The 24,173-nt window shown below is 38.2% G+C and overlaps 1 protein-coding gene across 4 annotated transcripts in view; it reads right to left on the reverse strand.

Annotated features, from left to right (window-relative positions):
* Window positions 1-915: 915 nt before the first annotated feature.
* Window positions 916-24,173, reverse strand: part of GSK3B (glycogen synthase kinase 3 beta) — a 218,908-nt gene continuing 195,650 nt past the window's right edge. For all 4 annotated transcript variants that reach the window (XM_066241852.1, XM_066241851.1, XM_066241850.1 and 1 more), the window contains 2 exons: window positions 16,590-16,688; window positions 916-4,427 (listed from right to left, as the gene is read on the reverse strand). In XM_066241852.1, the coding sequence (XP_066097949.1) occupies window positions 4,360-4,427; window positions 16,590-16,688 (167 nt within the window). In that variant the 3' untranslated portion in view covers window positions 916-4,359. The remainder of the gene's footprint in view (window positions 4,428-16,589; window positions 16,689-24,173) is intronic.

The following is a 24,173-nucleotide window of genomic DNA, read 5'->3' on the forward strand; positions in this document are numbered from 1 at the left end:
TTTACAGGCAAGCACATTTCATACATCTGAATCTGCCTGTAGACAGATATATTAAGAAAAAAACAAAAATTAACACAAGGAAGTCTACTTTGTCAAGTTTACCCCTTATGTACTGGTTGTCATTTTGTTTTTATTGCAGAGGTGCAAAACGGAGCAAGAAACTTGAATAAAATGTTCTAACCCTTGTGGAAATAATCCAAACCCCAGGGATTACTTTCAAAGCCTCTCAAAAGTAGACCTTAGTCTGGGACTCCACTCTGCTTCTATTTGTCTCTTACTTTCAGTGGCTCAGGCTTCCATCATAAAAGACAGATTTTATTGTAAAGCATGCTTAGTTTATTTTTCTACATAGGGGAGAACGTGTTCGGCTCTGTGATTAGATGATCACTAACAAGAACAATAGGAATCAGATACAATTTTGGTTTAAAACAAAATGAAACAAAAAAACCCCCCAAACTCCTGGGGATCTGGCATTGGCCAAACTTCCTTTGGAAGATTCCAAAGTTAAAACCCTTAAAGAGAAAAGGGAAAAAGAAATAAAATGCCAGTGTCTTTATATCCACAGGGATAGAGAATACAACAGTCCTCGCAGAAACCTTTGCATTGGTGCAGACAAGATGACTGGTTAGGCAGGCTTTGTTAAAACACAAACCAAAGCTATGTATCTAAAAATTAGGAGGACTTTAAAAAAATGACACGTCACTGGAAAGAAGGTGCAGTCTTCTGCCTTGCTAGAATGAACACACGATGTTTCAAAAATAGGAACCTTTGGTTTGGTCAAGTTTTTTCTTCTACTCAAGACATCTTATATGGAGTACTTGGAGGCAAAATAAGTAATTTTGACTTTTTTTTTCTTTCAAAAGAGGCCTTTATGATGGGCACACAGTAAGAATTAAATTCATTTTTTAAGAAAAAAAATTAAAATGACATTTCACTGAAAGGGGTGGAGGCGACAGGGAGGTGGGACTAGGCTGAGCTCCCTTGTTCAAACAGTCCTCTCCTGGCAGGGCACCCGCACTGACTGCCAACTGCCGGTCATCGCACCGATTATCAAAACCTGACACCATGAGGAAACTCTGATTCATAAAAACCAATTCTCCTCTCTCATTTGTGAGGAAAGGCGATGAGGAGAGTGAGCATGGAGTCTGCTGTAAGACCCACGGTGAGGGTCTGGGGAACAGATGAGCCAATCTAACCGACAGATACCCTCCAGCCCTTGGGCTCCCCGGCACCCACCGAGTCCCTGGACGGCCGAACTATTAAATGAAATCGGTCACTGCTCCTGCGGAGGAAACATGTTTTAGAACCAAGACAAAGGCAGAGCTTGAGTCACATGAGATCATGGACAGTTTCCTCTTTCCACTCTTGAGCATGGTGTCACTGAAATTCACTATGAAGGGGCACAGACACTGTGCTATGAGATATTATTTCAAAGGGAAAAGGGTGGGGCAGGAAGACAATGGTAGATAGAGAAATCAATTAAAATTTTAAAAATGGAAAACAAAAAACAAACAAAAAAACCCCAGACACATGGAAGCGAAGGCACTCCAAACTATATAGATACACTATACATTGCTAGAGTTATTGTTACAATAATACAGGCCGGTACCTACTGTACAGAGTTAAAACTATATGGCTTTAAAAAGCTCGTCTACATTTTGTCTGATTATTAAACAGAATCACTGCCCTGAACAGTAACTTTTTGCTCATTAATAACAGTTCCTGGGTCCACATATTTACATACAAAACAATAAAACTTAAATTTAAAAACATTAAAAGAAAATATAATATACAAGCTTGAATTTGGTGAGGAGCTTTTTATTATTATTATTATTATTATTATTTACAAAAAGATATTCAGAGACCTGGATCTCACTTGTATAAAAGAGTTCTGTGATCCCGCCATGATCCTTGAGAAAGAAAAAAATCACACACTTCAGCCCTCACACACACACACAATAATGAGAGAAAAGCATCAGACTTTTCTCTTTTTTTCTCTCACCCCATTTATCGGGAGGGGGAGTATCTCATAAAACAAGCACAGATTTTTACAGATGCCAGCAAGTATATGAAACCAGAGTAGTGTCTGTGTCCAGATGTTCAGCCGGGCGGTTTGGTCTGAAAGCAAGTCAGTTTCTGTCACAGACCTGCTGTTCAGCCTCTTCATAAATCCTTTCTGAAAATGCTCTATCAAAGCCATTCCTTCAGGAATCATGTTGCCAAATACTTTGATTCAGATGTCTTTAAAATCTTAATTAGCTCTCAGAGGCTCATTATGAAAAGTAAAACTCAATTTGTTTGATTTGGTTTGACTGTTTTCTTTCTCATGAACTCTGCTATAACCAGAGGTTGAGAAACCTTTTCTTGTGGCCGAAGAGCTTAGCCAACAGTGAGTGAAAACTGAGATGGCTCACAGTTGCCTTTCTGCATATTTGTTCACTTCAGCAGGCAGTAGGCCTTTTGGAGAGTCACGCACACTCAGGTAAAAGAACCGTACAAGGTGTGGGGGTCTGCATGAGGGCTGTCAAGAGACTCTACTTCCAAATCACCTGGAGGGCGAGACCCTAACAGGACCAAGGGTGGCAAAGAGAAGGGGGAAGATGGGTTACACACGTTCTAAGGCTCGGCTGCCCTGCCGGTTCAGCTAACCTCGGATGGTGTGTGGGGAAGGAGGGAAGGAGGGACAGGCGGCCATCACTCAAGTGATCTTTAAATGTAAAGTACAACTGATTGTGCCTTAAAGATTCATAGGTCAAGTAATGGCCCATAAGCACCAAGGTGACTAAGGTTCATTTTAGAGTATATAAGGCCCACATAGATGTCAACCTTAAAAGTATAAAACAATCTAGTTGTGAAAATCTATTTTCTCACTGCAAACATAATCCTTCAATCCTCCTTGCTTTCCAAGGAATATTGCTTTTTCTTCAAAAACAGAGACTGGTTCTTACACTGTTCACTAATATACAAAGAAAATAAACAAAAACTCTTAACCAGGTGTGTGGGGGGAAACATTCTTCTTCTCACTCTTCAAGCAGTTAATTTTGATACTGTGGACAGAAAAAAAATACACACAAAAGGCAGTATTGAACCTATGTATATATAACACATATACACACATTTATATAATCTACTTTCCTATAAAGTCAGCAGGTACAAGTGACTGTTTATATCGTTTTGATGTGTAACTTTTAATATTCCTACCACCTAAAATCAAAATGGCCTATCTGACATGCATCAATAAATAAAATTTAAAAAGCATGAGGTTAAAAAAAGCTGAAATTAAATACAGATTCTAGATTTGGATTTAAAATTAGAACTATGTGCAGAATGTGATAATTTCTGCAAGCTCAATCTGTAATTAAAAAATAAGCCAGTAGACTGTTACAGTTCACATTATTTAACTATAATGTTCTCTCAAGTGTATCTTTCTAAGGGAAGCAACTTTAGAAAAAAGTATGGACTGAATCATTCACAGTGATGAGATCTGCCCCTGGCCTGTCCTCACCCTCCAGGTTCCTCAGCTTTGACCACTGCAGCCAGAGTGGCCGGCTCACACCCTGCCCATCCTTCTCCCTGGGTTACAGTTCAGAACCGTCCTTAGACTTGCAGAGAACCTTCGGCCAGGCAAAGATCCACATGTGGAGCATGTCCACTCCTCCTGACAGCTCCCTGCGTAAGTTTCTCCATCACTAGCATTGATTAAGAGCGGAACAAAACTTTTATCAATTAGGAATCTTTCCCTTACAGTTTCTAACTTTATTGACCTCCCTGGGTTATAAATGATACACATTTCCTTTTTTTGGTCTGCCACACCTGCCACCAACATGCCAAAGGCAAGTCTTCAAACACCCGAGGATATGGATTAATTTTACGAGTGACATTTAAGTCCCCATTGAGCTACACCTGCTAAGCTCCCAACCAATTTCAAGCTGTGCATTATACCAAAGTCTTACATTTGACTTTAAAAGAAAACAAAGTTCAAAAAAACTTCAGCACAGAACAAAGTTTTTTCTTTTCTGGAAGGGGCATGAAGCAGGAGTCCTGTTTTTAAAGTACACAACAGCAGACTTTGATAACAAGATTGTCCTGGGCGAGAAAGTGTGTGTTCTAGTGCTCCGCTTTCTCCTCCTCACAACCCCCACCCCCAATCTTCCTCAAAGTGAGAACACAATGAAACTGCTTTGTATTTATAGATATTTTACAAGGTTAAATAAGAACAACAATAATAAAAAAATTGAACACTAAAATGAACAAGTTTTTTTTCCTCTTTTTAATTTTCTTTCCAAACGTGACCAGTGTTGCTGAGTGACACTCAAGTAACTGGCGGTTTTTCCTGTGCATCCGGCTGCCCGGGAGTGTTCAGGTGGAGTTGGAAGCTGACGCAGAAGCGGCATTATTGGTCTGTCCGCGGTCTCCAGCATTAGCGTCTGCAAAGGAAAGTCCAAGAGAGAGCATGAGCAACATTGTGAGACTCAGAGAGAAAGGCATGCTGCCTCAGCTGCAGACTGTGGGCTATGTGGTCTCCACGCTGCATCTGAAATGTTGTTTTAAATATGGCCAATACTACGAAATCTGAAATTTTCTGCTTGGAGCTAAGTCCATGCTTTGGCCTGGTACAGTATGAGCCTGAGTGAGCAAGTTACAGATTCAGGTAGCCAGAGCCTGTTTTTATCAAAGCTCTTGTTCCAGCAGTTGGCATTAGCAATGTATGAATACTCCAGTTGGGAGTGTAGCTTACTTAAAAATGCACAGCGAGAAAAACCTGTGAAAAGTTCTGAACCGGCCTGACCTGTGGTGGCGCAGTGGATAAAGCGTCGACCTGGAATGCTGAGGTCGCCGGTTCAGAACCCTGGGCTTGCCTGGTCAAGGCACATATGGGAGTTGATGTGTCCTGCTCCTCCCCCTGTTCTCTCTCTATCTCTCCCTCCCCCCTCTCTCTAATAAAAATGAATAAATAAAATCTAAAAAAGTAAATAAAAAAAATTAAAAAAAAGTTCTGAACTGTGCCATCTGCCGAAGTGTGTAAAATGGGTGGAGGCAATAATACGGGTCAGCACTGACAGGCTGAAGTGCTACATGTACCGTATTTCCCCACGTGTAAGATGCTCCCATGTATAAGATGCACCTTAATTCTGGGGCCTAAAATTTGGAAAACAATGTATTACATAAAGTTATTGAACTCAAGTTTTGCTCATCATAAAATTTATACAACTCCTCATCACCGTCAAAACTCCCATCCATTAGCTTGTCCTCATCTGTCTCTGATGACGAATCACTGTCTTCATACATTGCCTCGTCCTCAGTTCCACCTATGGCATTTGAAATGCTACAACCACTGTATAAGATGCACCCAGTTTTTAGACCCCAAATTTTTTGGGGAAAGGTACGTCTTATACATGGGGAAATACAGTAACTCAAACTCAACCGCTTGCTTTCTTAGTCCATGTTCATTATTCATAGAAGTAGAAAATAGATAATCAGCAAAAAGAAATAGCCACTGTAGTACCAACTCGCTTAATTCAATAAAGCATCTTGTAGTCAAGTATCTTGGCACTGAGTTTAGTTTGATGCTTTGGAAATACGTTAACTTTATAACTAACTTTAACCCTCCTTCCCTCTTTTAAAGGTCCATTACTATTTCACAATATCCATTAACAGTTAAGTGGACCCTTGTGTCCAGATTAGCTCTACATTTCCGGCAGGCAATCTGCTATTTCAGTGTCCAGTGTTAGTTGCTTCCCTGTCATCTCATGCATGATTGGGAATATCCTGCTGTGCAAATTTTCTCCCAAATACCTCATGCTAGCTCTGAGCAACAGGAGAGGTAGCCTGACTGGGAGGAACATTTCCCTGGAAGTCACAGTCACCCCATCAGGCCATCAAGGCTGGTGACACCAAAAAAAGAGACCCAGAAGCTCTCTCTCTAGCAACTAGTTCTCCTATATCCTATGATGAAGAGAATAAACAATGTCATGGCTGAATGCAAAATTTGGTCTTTGATTTTTCTACTTTGAATTTCTAATTAGAGTGAGAGACTTCTAGAAGACCTCGAGGACACACAGGAACTCAAAGATTAGCTGCTCAGTTTATAACTTCAGTGGTCATTCTATAAAAAAACTACTTCTTTTCTAAATTCCTGATTTTCCTGCCCTCTAAACAATCTGCCCTTATATATATTTATATCCGACTTTGGGGAAGAAATGTTTATTTCTCTTAATGTGAATGGTTATGTTTAATTCATTTAATTTCCTCCAAAACAGCTATAGCTGCTTCTCATCCTGTTTTTATGCAAATAAATGCAGGCATTATGGCATTGGGGTCCATGCATTAGATTACTGTCACAGTGTAGATTCACAGTAACTCGCTGGTATGGCACATGAACAGGTATATGACAAAGAAGCTACTCTCCAAAGGCACGTAACAGCCTTTTCTCAAAGTCAGTAAGTAGCTATGTCTAATGCTTTATTCATGACTCCTGGTTTTTCTTGGATATGCCTTGCCTTACCACAAGTTTTACTCTCAATGATCTCACAAATTCCTGCATCAATCTGCAATGACCTAACATCAATTCCAACCAGGCCACAGGTTTCTGGAAGTCTTTTCAAGAAAAACACTCATTTTCAAAATTTAGGCATAAGCTGCAATTAAACAATCCAGAGAAAGCCTGAAAGGTCACTGAGCTATTTCAGAATTAATAATGTTTCTCACAAATCCAAGCTTATTGCAGCCTTTCTCATACTTTGGATGACATTCGGTATTTATGCATGATCATCATCAAACAGCATCTCTCTCTCATCTTCTGTGTGTGAACATGACAGGTCAAACTATCATATTCTGATTTGCCCCAGGATTTAAGAGATTCACTAATCATCAGGAATTTATCTGCTTGATCACAGTGTCAGCACACAGATGAGCACACTTAGCATCTCTGGAGCCACACCTCTAAGACTTAACACATGGTCATCCAGCCCATGCTAATATGCTCTTTGGTAAAATCTTATTTAGCTACTAGTAGGCAAATACCCTTTCACTAGCTACTACCTGTGAATTTATGACATTCCCAAAACTATTTCCACCATCTTTGGATGAATTCAAAGGCTGCTTGTATAATCATAATGAAAAGAACAAGCTCTTTAAGTGGGCATATAATCAAAAATGAATTCACCTTCTGAACAATAAAACTCGGAAAACACACTCACTTTGGAATTTAATGATACCATACTTTTTCTTTGAATTACTTCCAAATCATCTGATGAGTAAAATTTTAACAGCTAATTATTTTAGTTACAAATATCTTTGATACCTAAAGTCACAGCACTTTTCTCATTCATTAAAAAACAAACAAGCAAACAAAAATCACACCACCCTTTGCCTAGCACAATGAACTCCACTGAAAATCAAATAATTACTGTCTTTGCTGAGAAAAAGAACAAAATTCTCTTTTTTTTAAAGGGAGACAAAGTATAAGGAGCAGAAAAACAAAACAAAAATGTTAAATTCTACAAACTCAGTGATAGTTCCAATAGACCACTTGGCTTACTGACTGAACAAAACTACATTTCATAAATTTTTCTTAGTACATGCTTACTTTGTTCCCACTGACAATCCAGTAAACTTGTTTTACATAACTGAATTATTAAAATAATGCTCATTAATTTAAAATTCTGATAAATTGTCACTGGATTTGGTTGTCTATGATAATTTCTGTAACTTTTCTTCTCAAGCATTTAAACAGAAACTCTTGAACAGCAGCAAAGCTTATTTTGCTTCTCCAGCATTCCCTTCCCTTTACATTTGTACTGGTAAAGCGATACCACGTGGCATTACGGCTTAGGGTGGGCTAAGACCTTTTGACTGCAAAACATCCAATCCAACCATGAATCGCCGAACACTGAGTGTATGTTTTTGTGTTTTTAGTCTTGAGAGATGTTCACCTGATGAACTCACACTGACAATCTTAAACCTAATTCAATTTCACTAGGAAATCTAGTTGTACAATTTAGTAGCTATGTGATTTTGGAACAAGTTACTTAACCTCTCTACCCCCCAACATCATCATCTGTATTATGGTGACAATACTACCTATTAATGAAATAAGGCCTATGAAATGCGTAAGTACCTGGCTTACAGTAATTGTTTAATAAATGGAAAGGTAAAAGAGACATCTAAAAATAGTTTAGTGTGACTTCAATAACGGCCACCACTACCGCAACAAATATCAGTGGCAGTAGTTAACATCTGAGTGCTTACCAATGTGCCAGATATCATAAGTACATGTTGCAGGCAGGTCATTTAGCTCACACGGCAACCCCAAGAAATAGGCACAATTATTGCCCCTATTTTAAATGTAGCAAAATGGAAGCACAAAGAGATTAAGTAACATGCCTAATGCTGTTGGGCTAACAAGTGGGAGAGCTGAGCACAGAGGGAGCAGAGGAAGAGAATGATGACTTTTACGGGCAGCAGAAAGCAGCAAAAGAGATTTCCTAGCAAAGAGAGAAAATAACTTTATTCAGACCTAACCCCTACATAATCCACTATGATTTCTAGAAGCCTATTTTTATTATTTAAAAGGATTACACATTAAAACAGATCAGTGAATTTATGTTAAGAATTAAAGGTATAGTTACTTTATTTTCTAGATGGGGTATACAGAGATACAAGTGTTTTGGAAGAATTATAGAGCTGATAATTCACTGACATCCTAGCTTCTTAGATACCAATGCTCATTACCACCCTTTCTGATGTTGCAGTGGTCCCCAAACCCGGGCCGCGGACCGGTACTAGTGTGTGGGCCATTTGGTACCAGTCCACAGAGAAAGAATAAATAACTTACATTATTTCCATTTTATTTATATTTAAGTCTGAATGATGTTTTATTTTTAAAAAATGACCAGATTCCCTCTGTTACATTCGTCTAAGACTCACTCTTGACGCTTGTCTCGGTCACGTGATACATTTATCCGTCCCACCCTAAAGGCTGGTCCGTGAAAATATTTTCTGACATTAAATGGTCCATGGCCCAAAAAAGGTTGAGGACCACTGTGCTATAGTACAAACAAACAAACAAAACAAAACATAACAAAAAGACAAAGGATAGCCTTGAGAGGGAACAGACAGAACAATTAGCTTTGGGGGAGAAAAGTACAGTGTTCTTGTTCATTGTGGTAGTCCTTGGTGTTTATGCCCTAATGTAGTCTGCTCCCCCAGTGGCAAGTGTTGGCCTGTTAATAGAAGATTGCACAAATAATAATGTGTGATTTCCAAGGTTAGGGCATAAAAAACATTGTGGTTTCCACCTTGTCCTCCTCCTTGGATCACTTGAGTTAGAAGAAGCCAGCTGCCATAATGGGAGACACTCAAGTAGCACTGCAGAGACATCCACATGGTGAGGGACTGAGCCCCCTGCATACAGCCAGCACAGACTCACCAACCAAACAAACAAGCCATCCTGCAGGTACATCTTCCAGCCCCAAGCAAGCCTTCAGGTATCTGCAGCCTGGCTGACATTCTGACTACAACCGCATGAGAGACCCTGACCTAGAACCATACAGCTAGGCTGCTTCTGAATTCTGACCCTCAGAAACTATGGGAGATAATATGTTTCCTCTTGCTGTAAGCTGCTAAATTTTAACGTATCTTGATAGATAACAAGTACACACATATATACATATATGTCAAAGAACTTAAATGCCAGTTAGGGTTTATGCTCCAAGAGACTGATTTTATTTTAGAGTAAATTTTTATATGCAAAATTCATATATGATACACATACATTTTTCTAGGAGAGGATCCAGTTTCCCCCCCGATCCTCAGAGATTTGTAAGAGTCCCGAGATAATCAAGTCATGGATCTAATGTGCAGCACTTTCAACACTGAGGAAACTGCCCAGGTCATAAACCAAAAGTTCTCACTCTGATTCTCGACCACCCACCCCACCCCATCTAACACATCCCTTCAAAAGTGTCTGACCAAATGTGCAAATGGGGAAGGGAAGAGGAATAAATGAAAGGCCCATACTTATGAACTGTAGCCAAAGGGCTTAAGTAAAAAGAGTAGAAAGCAAGGAAACAGGTTGGGAAGAAAGGACAAAAAGATAAACATAGGAGCTGGGGTGCCAAAAGCTCTCTGCACCAGGCATGAGCATTCTAAAACCATGGGTCACAGCACTTACAGCCTCTGACACAACAGTTCATCGTCTGGCCCAGTAGTACCACTGAAGAGACTAAAAATTATACCCTAAGCTTACATTTAGGTTGAAATCATAATCTACACTAAAGAAATCAAACTATCTCCTATTAGGAGAACTCGATTTTTATTTTTCTCTTTATAATGTCTACTATGGTTTTGACAATTTTGCCTGTGAACAATGAAAAGGAGGAGAATTCTCAGCAAAGCATCATCATTTCCCTTTTCATATAATTCTGAGAAAAAGCTGTGTACGAGGACACCAAGTTGGCTTTAGTCATTTCAAAAATAGCACCAAAATTCAGACACCAGTGAATCAACCCATCCACCAACTAACCTGAGGGTTTGTGAATAAGACTTTAATTTGATCTGCCAGCAGCACAGGGGTCTTACTTTCTCTGAGCTCAGGGGCAGAGCACATTTTAGTTAAGAGGCTTAGTTGTTCAGGATAGGAAACTGCAGGCTATCAGAACACAGAAAACATTTTCAACTTTTATGTTGAAAAAACACCCAATTTAGGAATAAAGAATAAGAAAAGGCATATTAATATAAGCAGGTGACTTCAGGCAAGGAACCAAGAACACTTGCATCTGAAAGATCTGACAGGACTCTCAGCAACTTAAAAATATTTTAATTACTTTTGGAGGAGGGAAAAATCCATTTAAAATTGTTGACTTAATAGGAGAAAACATGTTTTGTATAAAAAGAAACAATTTCCTAGAAATGATACTTAGCACTGCACTGGTGAAAAAAATGACTGGCTTAACTTTAGATATCTATACCAGGAGTGGGGGTACAAAAGTAGGTCTAGTCTGACCAGGAGGTGGCGCAGTGGGTAAAGCATAGGACTGGGATGTGGGGGACTCAGGTTTGAAACCCTGAGGTCCCAGGCTTGAGCACAGGCTCATCGAGCTTGAGAGAGGGATCGCCGGCGTGAGTGTGGGATCATAGACATGAGCCCAAAGGTCGTTGGCTTGAGCAAGGGGTTACTTGCTCTGATGTGCCGTCAAGGCACATATGAGAAAGCTATCACTGAACAAATAAGGAGCTGCAGTGAAGAATTGATGCTTCCCATCTCTCTCCCTTCCTGTCTGTCCCTATCTGTTCCTGCCCCTATCCAAAAAAAAAAAAAAAAGGTAAGTCTATAGCTGTTCGTATGGAAAAATAATACAATAACAAGTAAAAATATAAAAAGAAAGCCTGTGTTTCATGTACTCACAACCATAAACCTACTTTTGCCCCACCCTGTATATTAACTCACCAAGGGAACTTGAAACCCTAACACAGGATAGACACAATCTCCTTGGTATCAGTTAAACAGGCATTATGTGGATGGAAATCTTATTTCAAACACAAAGCCAACCGAGGAAATGGGTTTTTAAAATACTGTATCTAGAAAAGACAATGGTGTTCTTCAGCTATCAGGTTGGTAACACCTAAAAATAAGCATGTGCATCCTGTACTTCCCACCCCCATTCTGAGCTGGCTAAGGTTAAGGCAATGAAGAAATGGGCAGTGTTAACTTACACAAGCTTTCTTGAAGGAAGTCTTATAATATGTATCAAATTCTTCATACCCTTTGACTTAACAATTCTACTTCTAAAAACAGGAACACAACCCAAATGTCTAAAAATAATAAGTTAGTTAAATAAATCATGATATATGTTTAGAACACCAGTTGAATATTATATAGTCATATACCCCCATAACCTAAATAACATAAGCTCATTTTAAAAGAGCATGTCTCTGTATCTATTCATATAGACTAAAATATAAAACAATGCTCCCTTTTGATCATCTATAGAAATGAGAATATGAGAGATTCCTCTGCCCTAAAATTAGTAGAGAAAAATCTGTGTGTGTATGTATGTGTTTTAAAGCTGTATACTTTTATGAAATCCATATACATTTAGGTTAAGGTAAACAGAAAGCAGAAAGGACTGGGTCAGAAAGAGAAACACCTGAGTGCATACACTATAGAGTCTACAACTAAACAGAATATGGATACAGTTTTCCCACTGCACACTGTAAAAGTGGCACAGAAAAAGAGTACCTGGGGAGTGGAAGAAGGGTGAAAATGGGGTAAGCTTTATAATAGAGTGATATAAAGATGGATTGCGCCCCTTCTTGCAGTAATGAGCTTCCAATTAGTTCTCAGCAGATAAGGAAAGGTGATCTAAAATCAGTTGTTTTCAAATTATTTTTAAACTTTTTATTGCTTTTTTAAGAGAGAGAGAGAGAGAGAGAGAGAGAGAGAAGCAGAAAGGGAGATGAGAAGCATTAACTCATAGTTGCGGTACTCATAGTTTGGTTCACTGTGTGCTCAAGCCAAACCAGTGACATGGGACATGTTGATGATCCTGCACTCAAGTTGGTGACCCCGCACTCCAGCCAGTGGCCTCAGGGTTTTGAACCAGAGACTTCAGCATCCCAGGTCAACACTCTATCCACTGTGCTACCACTGGTCAGGCCAAATTAGTTTTAATAACAGAACTACTGCACTGAAAAAAACCTTACCAGGAAGACTGATATACAAAACAAAGAGACAAATCTAGTTGAAATTCCTTACCACACCTCACATTTAACTATTCTGGAACTGGATCAGGCAATCTGTAAAGTAGTTCATATCTGATTAGTAAAACTACAGTTTCTCCAGATTTATTTCTGTAGATGGTCTAATCAGTGCTTGCCAACAGCTGGTCTGCAGACTGGTCAGCCAGAAATTGAATACTGGTTTGTTAACCACCCTGATGTATGAAGATTACACATCTTGGTTAAATTCATTTATGCTTAGCGTGATTTTTGCCTTAGTGGTCCCCGAAGTAATTCTCCTATTTTCACCGGTACCCAAGTGTAAAAAGGTTGGAAACCACTGGTCTCAATAATGAATGGTCTCACAAATGGAGTGAATGAGAGGATATGTGGAGGTATGGAGAAAATAGAACTTGTCATGTCAGAGCCAAGAGCAACTATAATGCTCCCAGAAACTGAGGTAGTTTGACTATATATTTTTTAAGTGGAAAACTTTTTGAGAAAAAAAATCAACACTCACATCCACTAATTTAAACATAACTTTTAATTTTCGTATATTTCTATCTAGTCTCTAGTCATATGCAAACACACATTTTGGGAGTTATCAATATGATACATAAGATTTTTTTAGATTTTCTCCACATAAATAAACATGACTGTTTCCACATGTCTATAACCTTCATAACAATTTTATGGTTATGTAAAAATTGAGACTCATATCTATTAAAACAATTTCCTGTTGACCATTCAAATCAGATTGGCTCTCATTTTTGTTATTATATAATTAGTCCTATTCCTATCTCTCTACATGATAGCTTTTTCCTTGATATTGATATTAGATGTATCCTGAGGATAAGATCCCTGAAGTGGTAGTAGTGAACTAAAAAGTATGAACTTTAATGGTTCTTGTTATACAGTCATGCTTCACCATGGGTCTTAATCAGTTCACCTGTAGTCACTATATAAACCTTGAACAAAATACTAGCTAAGCGCTCTGTATGTTATATACTGTGTCTTACTTCTCATAATATTATGCAGTGGGTAATTACTATTCCTGTCTTATGACCAAAGAAACTGAAGCTAAAGAAGGCAAAAGAGCATACATATATCAAAGTCTTATTAAAAATATAATCCACACTGCCAAATTATTTAAAAAATATATACATATACATATATATTTATTTAAATACAGGCAGCCATTAATATCACACAGTTAATCCATTCGTCTAGGTAGGCATCTCCTGAGGTTTGATAACATACTTGGCTCTCACTACCTTGGTCCCAGAGAAAACTGTTTTCCTTTGGTTTACACTGAGGGACCCTTAAAAAGTATCTATATGAAACTCACTATTACATTTATCATTAAAATGGTGATGAGAATTTCATTTACTGTATCTCTTACAATACTAAATCCAAGTCCCTTAGGGAGTACTTTTCAAACAGCAGGGCCAGAAACACTTTGCTTCTCCTAAGCCACCAGTGTAATTTTTATCTAATGAATAATGGAAGATTTTAACAGATAACATTTATTTACTTTAGCCACTAGGAATCTCAGAGCAATATCTGAAATCCTCTTCAGTAACTATTAAGATATTTAAAGCATGTATTTCTCTAAACTAATTTAGCTCTGTATTCTTCTATTAAACTAATTTAGCTTCTGTATTCCATATCTATATGGAAATCTGACTTTAAGAGCAGATTGAAGAGACAAACTCATAGACAGATAGCAAGCTGATAGCTGTGGAAGGGGGCAGAATATGTGTGTGTGTGTGGGGAGAATTGAGCAAAAAAGAAAATAAAAACACCCATGACCATGAACAACAGTATAGTGTTTGTGGGGCAGGGGGCAGGGAGAGATGAAGGGTGTATGGGGGAGATAATGGTGATGGAAGGAGACTTGATGTGGGGTGGGGTGAACACACAATACAGTGCACAGATGATGTGCTGTGGAATTGAGCACCTGAAACCTGTATAATGCTATTAATCAGTGTCACCCCAATAAATTCAATAAAAAGGAAAAAAATAGCTATAAGAATGTGTGTGTGTAATGTGTATATATAAAGCAATGAAATATCTTTTTGGTAAGTACTATAACCGAAATCAAAGCAACCTAAAAATCAGCTTACACTAGGCTCCTACTGGGCAGCCTAAAAACCTAGTTTACTTAGTTTAGTATCTCACATTTAAGAAAATCATTTAAAATTACTCAAAACTTATTAGTCATAATTCTTATTTTTATTCATAGTCTAAAGCAACTCCAATAAAACTCCTGGAAACTACCTCAACAAGCAAATGCATTTAGTTCAGGGTTAGGGTCTATTTCAAGTTTTGAACAATCAATGTAATCTTACCTGTGATTTAGTAAGTTTATTAATAGCTCATCTAAGCAATCTGTCTTCCTTCTAAATAAATAGGTCATATATATATATTTTAAATCTTATATTATACATTTAAAAAATTTAAAGCGCATTTCCGTATAATTTTGTTTTTACAAAATCATTGCCACTCATTTTACAGAAATGAGAAAACTAGTAAGACAATATTAAAACTAATAAAGGTCAAATGACTTTCTCAAGATACCATGTGTTGACAGAACTACACATAGAAAAGAGATTTTTCTTTCCAGACTTCTGGAACAAAGGTAGGGCATGGAAAAGTATGAAATGTTTTTAATCTTCACCAGCAATGTTCCAAAATATTCAGATTGGACAGAAACAAATCTGTGTCAGACAACAGATGGAGTTCGACTCTGCTGCTGAATGCAGGGAATTAATAATGAAAGTTTTTATTTCCTGTAGCCCTTAGGCAAAATGGGTCTGAGCCAACTTAGTCCCATGTAATAAATGATTTAATGAAAATAAAGTTAGCTCCTGTATTTTGTAAGGAAAAAGGGGATACAAAATTCTGAGCCTGATGGTGCTATCTAGTATATTTCTAACCTCATTTACCAGCCACTCTTCGAGGACCTTCAGTTCATTCAAGGGTTTGGTTATTTTCAGAGTATCTGTAATGATGAATGATAGGTACTAAATCAGGCCCCAACATTCACTGGCTAAGGGATCAACAGTATATATATTAAGCTGTACCCAGGGAAAGGGAAAGATAAAAAAGAAGAGGGAGAGAGAAAGGGAGAGAGAGAGAGAGAGAGAAAAGTACCAACTTGTTGCTCTAATTAGTTGTGTGCTGATTGTTTCTCATATATGCCTTGACCAGGGATCGAACCAGTGAACCATGCTCAAGCCAGTGACCTCAGGGTCGAGCCGGTGACCCTGGACTCAAGCCAGAGACATCAGGTTTTGAACCAGTGACCTTGGCGTTCTGGGTTGACACTCTATCCACTGCGCCACCATCAGTCAGGCAAAGAGAAATACAGCTATCAAAATCTTTTTTTTTTTTAATTTAAATCTTAGTTAAATGTATCTGCATTGCCGTTTTAGCCTGTTGAAAGATTAAACTCACCAATCTATACCTTATCCTTCTTAAATATTTGCCTCTCCAGTATACTAATATAATTTACATTCAGGTGTTGGAACAAAAGTGAATTATCTTCAATAACATTGTATTTGTACATATTGCTTTCTGCTTTCGGCATCTCATTTGATATATGTATTAAGAAATTATATGGAAAGCATAGCTTTAAAAAATTAACATTATAAAAAGATATTTATACCTATATAAAAAGTATTATGGAATCTCCTTTTGTGCTTTTTGAAAATATAGCATTTTTTATACACATTTATTCATTTGGCTTTGCTGTTATTGATACTTAGAAGGTATTAAATGTTTACATGAATAAAAAAAATAAAATGGAGGTAATCACATCTTTTAAAGGAAAACAGTATTTTTAGAAAAGACGTATGTGTTCTCACCTGAGGCTGCTGTGGCATTTGTAGGGGTTGAAGCAGCTGCTTGAATCCGAGCATGAGGAGGAATAAGGATGGTAGCTAGAGGTGGATTACTTGACAATTCTAGAGAAAAGGTAAGACATATGTTAGAGCTCAGTTTTAACTTTGTACATGAAACTACTTAATTGGTAACAATAAAGATACCACAATAAAACACTGGTAGAACAGCGAGGAAAAAAAGATGTCATAAACCTACATCTGAAACTAAGTCAATAAACTACTTGGAAAGTACACAGGAATGTTGTGAAACATACTCAAGGCACTATCTGCTAAAATTAGAGTATGTCTGAGAACTAAAGCTATCTGGCAGAAAGCTATTGGCCAAAAGTTTAAGAATTAAGCATATTAATAAGATCAATTTCCATCACTCATTAATTTAAATATACTAGGTTTTTCCAAACTACTCTGATAATATTTGACTACAGGAATTGAGGGTGATGGTGTCAAAGAAAAAGAATATGACTACAGTGTGTGTCTACATGTGTATACACACACACCTGCACACGCAGAACTATCTGCTCAGTTGCTTACGAGCCGATGGCTGATAACCCTTACGCAAATGCTGGTGGACACAGGATTTAACAAGCATCTTTTTAAAGTCTCACTGCTTTTACTAAAAATAATGTCTTCATTCAATTCTATTTTGCTTAAAACTCAGGAAGACTGTAACTTTTTATAAGTTTGAAATAGGTTTTATACCTGTGGAAAGTTTTCCTCTGTCAACTGTATATAGGCTGGCTTTTTAAAAAGAATCAAGTTCTGTATATGAACCTTAAAAAATAATTTTAAGATAACATTATATCTAAGGATGTAGACCAGGGGTCCCCAAACTGCGGCCCCCTGAGGCCATTTATCCAGCCCCCGCCGCACTTCCAGAAGGGGCACCTCTTTCATTGGTGGTCAGTAAGAGGAGCATAGTTCCCATTGAAATACTGGTCAGTTTGTTGATTTAAATTTACTTGTTCTTTATTTTAAATATTGTATTTGTTCCCGTTTTTTTTTTTTACTTTAAAATAAGATATGTGCAGTGTGCATAAGGATTTGTTCATAGTTTTTTTTACAGTCCGGCCCTCCAACGGTCTGAGGGACAGTGAACTGGCCCCCTGTGTAAAAAGTTTGGGGACCCCTGATGTAGACAGATAGCAAGGAATGGTGGTAAGCTTGTACATCTATCTAAGTACCTGGTGTTAGAGCTTTAGGTAATATGATTGTTCTCCTAGCATTTAATCAGTGAATGTTCACTTTTACTTTAATAAATGTAGCAATTTAATTACATGACTATACTAGCTACAGAAGGACATTATATTCTAAGCTACAGCATGCATTTTGACAATTCACAGATATGACACAGAATTTTAAAAGTTAGGTAACAGTTTTTTTTAATTAAAATAAAATTCACATAAAGTTGACATTTTAAAGTGTAAATTTAGTGGTATTTAGTACATTCACAATCTTGTACAACCATCACCTCTATCTAGTTTCAAAACACTTTCATCAACCCAAATTAAACCCCTCAGCAGTCACTTCCCACCTGTCACTTCCTCCAGCCAGGAAAATAATGCTTTAATGCATTAGTTTAAAACTGTTTTCTGGTGCAAAGACCCTGTTATATACTGACTTACTCAATTTAGTACCTAAATATCTAAATTTTGTGCTAAGTTAGAATACTAACTGGTATCTGCTTCAACAAGAAACAATAAACTGATTCCAATATTTATAAAAAATTAACAGGTGGAGGCCCTGGCCAGTTGGCTCAGTGGTAGAGCATCGGCCCGGTGTGTGGATGTCCCAGGTTCGATTCTTGGCCAGGGCACACAGAATAAGTACCCATCTGCTTCTCCACCCATCCCTCTCTTTCTCTCTACATCTCTCTTCCCCTCCCACAGCCAAGGCTTCATTGGAGTAAAGTTGATCCAGGCACTGAGGATGGCTCCATGGCCTCTGCCTCAGGCACTAGAATATCTCTGGTTGCAATGGAGCAACGCCCCAGATGGCAGAGCATCGCCCCCTAGTGGGCGTGCCGAGTGGAACCTGGTGTAGGGTGCATGTGGTAGTCTGTCTCTCTGCTTCCTCACTTCTCACTTCAGAAAAATACAAAATAATAACAACAGGTAGAAAAGCTTAAAACTGAGAGAAAATTCTTATTGTTTGCCTCTTCTATAAGAAGACTTAGATCAGCTCATCAAATTAACCATCTTCCCTGGGAAGACAGCTGGAAAACCACTGCTCTAATGATCAATTTTGAGAAGATGCTGTTTTCTCATAATCAGCTATAGCTGTTTTGGTTCTAAGGAACCAGAAAATCCTATGCTGTTTTATTTCAAGGCAGTTCAATTTTAATCACAATTTTATACCTATATGAAGCAAGAAAATTCCAGTTGCCATGGCTAATGACTTTATGATTCCAGGAATAAAAATTAATACAGGATGTGGTAGTTATTCTCAGTAACCTGAAATATTTACCATCCCAACTAAAATAAAAATCTGTTAAAATAGGCTTCTTCAAAATACCTCCATCTATTGAATAATACTGAACATGAAATGGTGTGATAGGTTGCAGGACAGAGAGAGAAAATGTTAATAACTGTCTTTGATCAATAGAAATAGAACATGGAAAGACAACTAGACAAATAAGCTGGCAAGTAAGGCATTCAACCCAACTGATTCAGGATACAGGCATTTTTCAATTAAAAGATCGCTATGACCAAGTGCCCAACATCTACAGGCGTCCCCAAACTACGGCCCGCGGGCCGCAATGCGGCCCCCTGAGGCCATTTATTCAGCCCCCACTGCACTTCTGGAAGGGGCACCTCTTTCATTGGTGGTCAGTGAGAGGACCACTGTATTTGGCAGCCCTCCAATGGTCTGAGGGACAGTGAACTGGCCCCCTGTGTAAAAAGTTTGGAGACCCCTGATAAAGAAAACCAAAGAGATGACCACAGATTTTAATATAAGACTTTTTTACAAAGCTATTTTTGTGTGCATGTGCGTGTGTGACAAAGACAGAGAGACAGAGAGAGAGCTACTTTTTAAGATAATCTTTAAAATAAATTGAACATCAGGGTTTGTGGTCACTTTACTTTACTTATGGCCCGTGCTTCATTTGCTTCCATTTGTTTACTCTTTTATCAGATCACCTATCTCTCTGAGTATGGCCTAGTTGAGGGGCCATGGTTTTGTGTATTGTTCTGGGTAACAGTATGTACATTTTGTAAGTACACATACACACACAGAATGAGAGAAAGAAAGGGAAGAGAGAGAGAGAGATAGAGAGAGAAAGAGAAATATGTGTGTATATGGGGCTTAAAAAGAGCAATCCTGCCTGACCTGTGGTGGCACAGCGGATAACGCATCAACCTGGAAATGCTGAGGTCGCCGGTTCGAAACCCTGGGCTTGCCTGGTCAAGGCACATATGGGAGTTGATGCTTCCAGCTCCTCCCCCTTCTCTCTCTCTCCCTCTCTCTCTCCTCTTTAAAAAATGAATAAAGAAAAAAAAAAAAAGAAAAAAAAAAAAGAGCAATCCTCTTTTCCTCTAGGGAGTAGACATTCATTTTGGTCTTTGGTAGGGAAAGAGTAGCAACTAATGAAGGCAAAGAAGGGGAAAAAATGAAGGAAGTAAGAGGCAAAAAAAGGAGAAGCTATGAAATCCTGGAGGCTTTGCCACACACAAAACCACAGGGGAACAGTTTAAGTCCACAAAACGATGAAAAAGACTAGGTTTTTAACCTAGAGTTGCCAGTAGATGGCCTTTGGGAGGAGCACACACTTCAGTGAACTTCTTTGAGTCAGACACCCTAAAAGTCAAGGAATTCTAAACTCAACAATCACTTATAGTTCTTCTATATCCCTCTAACCTCTACTCCACTATCCTCTTCTTTATCTTAATTATAGGCATTCCTTATATTCCATCACTTTCTATCTATTAGCTCTTCTCTACTTCAGAAAGCCTGTTAACTATCATAGCTTTGTCTCCTTGTACTCTTCTTACAGTCCTGTTCTTTATACTACGATGGTGTGCTCACTTCATTTGTATACTTTTTTGAGCAGTAACTCAAATGCACCACCTTTATCTCACACATTACTAAATTCTAATGTTGCTTATTTGTTGGGTTTTTTTTAAAGATAAAAAAGTAACCTCCTTATAACTGCTTCTCTCCTCTCCTAACAACTTCAAAACGCCTAAGAAATCCCTGACCAAGTTCCAGTCGCTTACTATATAGCCCATATTCATTTGGAAAATTAAATACTAATAAAATCAGACAAATAGTAAACAATTACAAGGCTTACTCCTGTTGCTTAGTGATACCGGTGATATTTCGTGTGAAAACAAAACGTTATCTGTAAAACCCATGACTACTTTGACTTGGAACTGCCCAAGAAGGAGCATCATAACTTATAACAGTTACCCAAAAATGTCTTAATATATTTAGTGTACTGTCTTAATATGTTTAGCGCACATCTACAGTGCTGATATGTTTTAGAAGTTATATCTGGCAAAATGTTAATACTTAAAAATTCTAATGATTAAGAAAATTAAGCTTTATATTCTAAAATTTTTATACTTAGAATTCCATTTTCTTAATTTTTTTTTTTTTTTTTTTTAACCAAGAGACAGAGAGAGAGGGACAGATAGGGACAGACAGATAGGAAGAGAGATGAGCAGCCATCAATTCTTTGTTGCAGCACCTTAGTTGTTCACTGATTTCTTTCTCACATATGCCTTGACGGGGCGGGGGGGGGGATGCCTACAGCTGAGCCAGTGACCCCTTGCTCAAGCCAGAGACCTTGGGCTTCAAGCAAGAGAACTTTGGGCTCAAGCTGGATGAGCCTACGCTCAAGCCGGCAACCTTAGGGTTTCAAGCCTGAGTCCTCTGTGTTCCAGGCTGATGCTCTATCCATTGAGCCACTACCTGGTCAGGCTACATTCAGAATCCATTTTTGATGCAGCTGAATAAATACAGCACTACTATGATTCTTTTATCCAACTAACAGTAACTTTGAGCACTTAAAAATAAAATTGCTAATATTTTGAATTCTGGGAAAATCTGTCTATGTTTTCACGTATCCATTCATAGCATGATTTTATGTACCTAGCCCTAGCATGGTTTATGTTTTTAGCTTTATTTCTTATTTTCCTTGTCCTGGAGTCAATTCTTTTTATAATCAGAATTTTGGAGCTGGCAGCACTGAATATTCTTTGCTCCTACTACCTTTAATTATTTAAATGTAAAAACTTAGAGATAATTCCTTGACCAAGATCTACAATTACATAGCAAGAGATGGGGAACTGACTTTAGGTTTGACTTCTTTTTGTATGCAGTAGTTGGCAGGGAAGGTCATCAAGAAGACATGACCACAGGTTGGACCTAAGCAACTGGAGGCCCCCCCCATGCTTTAGAATGTGCGCTGCATTTACTTTCCCTGCTCCCAGAAGCTGCTCCAAAGATCCATACAGCCTTGAGACAGAAATGTGGTGTGGCTATCAGGACTGACTATATGACTGACTTGAGGTAAGGCCTCCTCGGTACACGACTAAATCTAGTTAGGGCCTCTATAAAACGTTTTAAGGTTTGGAGGGTGGGTGAGGAGCTCTCTCTACCTGTCTTGCCACCTAAGACAAGCCTGGTAATTAACTCCCCTTGCTTATTTAACCTACCACCTACCAATCTAGAGTGGTCTACCTTTTCCTTTGGTCTTTTTCTGCCCTCTATGTATGGGAGCCGGTTTCAGATTATATTTGGAAAGAGGTTGCAACCCAATAAATACTGGGTATTTTTATTGCCTTGGTTATTTACCATATACCAGTAATGTTCTGGTCCTCCTGGAATTGTATGTCTAAACTACACACAGAACTTTAAGTCAAGATATTAGTTTTTAATAGTTTCTGTATCATTCTACATACTTCTTCTCAGTAGCATGGCCAGAGCAGCAGAGTAGATCAAATAATTTGATGAAAAATGACAATTTTCATAAAGAATAGTAATTTAGATCTTAAAATCTTGAGTAAGTCAACACTGTCATTAGTACTCAAGTTGCCTGAACTAACACTTACCTATACTCCTTTTAGTGCACTCATGAATTTCACAAGCTTTCCAATACCTAGAAAAATACAGCTTGCTTACCTAAAAAATTTACCCTTCTAGATTATTCATTAAATATTAAATAATTCTGAAAATTCCTTTAGGACAGGGATCAGGAACCTATGGCTCGCGAGCCAAATGTGGCTTTTAATGGCTGCATCTGGCTTGCAGACAAATCTTTAATAAAAAAAATAATGTTAAAAATATAAAACATTCTCATGTATTACAATCCATTTATTTCCTACCACTCACGTTCATGGTTGCGGGTGGCTGGAGCCAATCACAGCTGTCCTCTGGGACAACACCTAATTTTTATTGGATAATGCATAATGTACACAGGTCATTGTATGGCTCTCATGGAATTACATTTTAAAATATGTGGCGTTCATGGCTTTCTCAGCCAAAAAGGTTCCTGACCCCTGCTTTAAGAAGTATGAACAGCTCCACCCCTTACTTATTTACAAAATAATTCATTTATTTATATACAAATCTTCTCAAGTTCATTCTTATAAAAAGACCTTTTATAAAGATTTTTACTCAAAAGAACACAAACAGAAAACAGGCATAGTCACATAAAAGATTTACAGTTCAGTTTTTTAAAAAATGGAGGGGCACCTGACCTGTGGTGGTACAGTAGATAAAGCATCAAACTGGAACGCTGAGATTGCCAGTTCAAAACCCCAGGTTTGCCTGGTCAAGGCACACACAAGAAGAAACTGCCAAAAGTCGATGCTTACTGTTCTTCCCTACCCTTTATCTAAAGTCAATAAATACGTTTTTAAAGAATGGAGGGGCACTGAGCAGTTTACAAGTTTAATTTTATGATTTGATTCATGTTCTACATATAAATCAAGAGTTCTTATTTATACAAATATATCCTTGATATTTTAAATTATTATAGTCTAAAAACCAAAAAATCAAGGTTTATAGCAATGTGAGGATAATATTCGAAGATACTTCCTCACTTCATGTGGCTGAATTGCTGTGCCTGCTCTGTGTCTCGGAATAAAGCAGCCTAGAGGAAAGGCCCAGGACACAGAAAGGCAGGTAAGCAGATGACTGATCATATTTGTATGTATCACTATTTTATAACAAGAAAATGAGTTTAAAATTCACTGGTACAAAGATCATAGAACCTGCTGATCACTATAAATAATGATATACATATGTTTTATAAATAAGTAGTGTACAGCTTTCAAATAAAACAAATATAACAAACACTTTGATGAGCTGGGCTTCTAAAACACTTGCTTTTGTTGCCTATCCCCAACTTGTCCTCAGTATTGTCTGCATCCCTTTTTATTGTGACACATTCCTACATGCTGTTAAAAATCTTTCTCTAGCCCTGGCCGGTTGGCTCAGTGGTAGACCGTCGGCCTGGCGTGCAGGAGTCCCAGGTTCGATTCCCGGCCAGGGCACACAGGAGAAGCGCCCATCTGCTTCTCCGCCCCTCCCCCTCTCCTTCCC

Source organism: Saccopteryx bilineata, chromosome 8 (genome assembly GCF_036850765.1).
Source record: "Saccopteryx bilineata isolate mSacBil1 chromosome 8, mSacBil1_pri_phased_curated, whole genome shotgun sequence".
NCBI classification, from domain to species: domain Eukaryota; kingdom Metazoa; phylum Chordata; class Mammalia; order Chiroptera; family Emballonuridae; genus Saccopteryx; species Saccopteryx bilineata.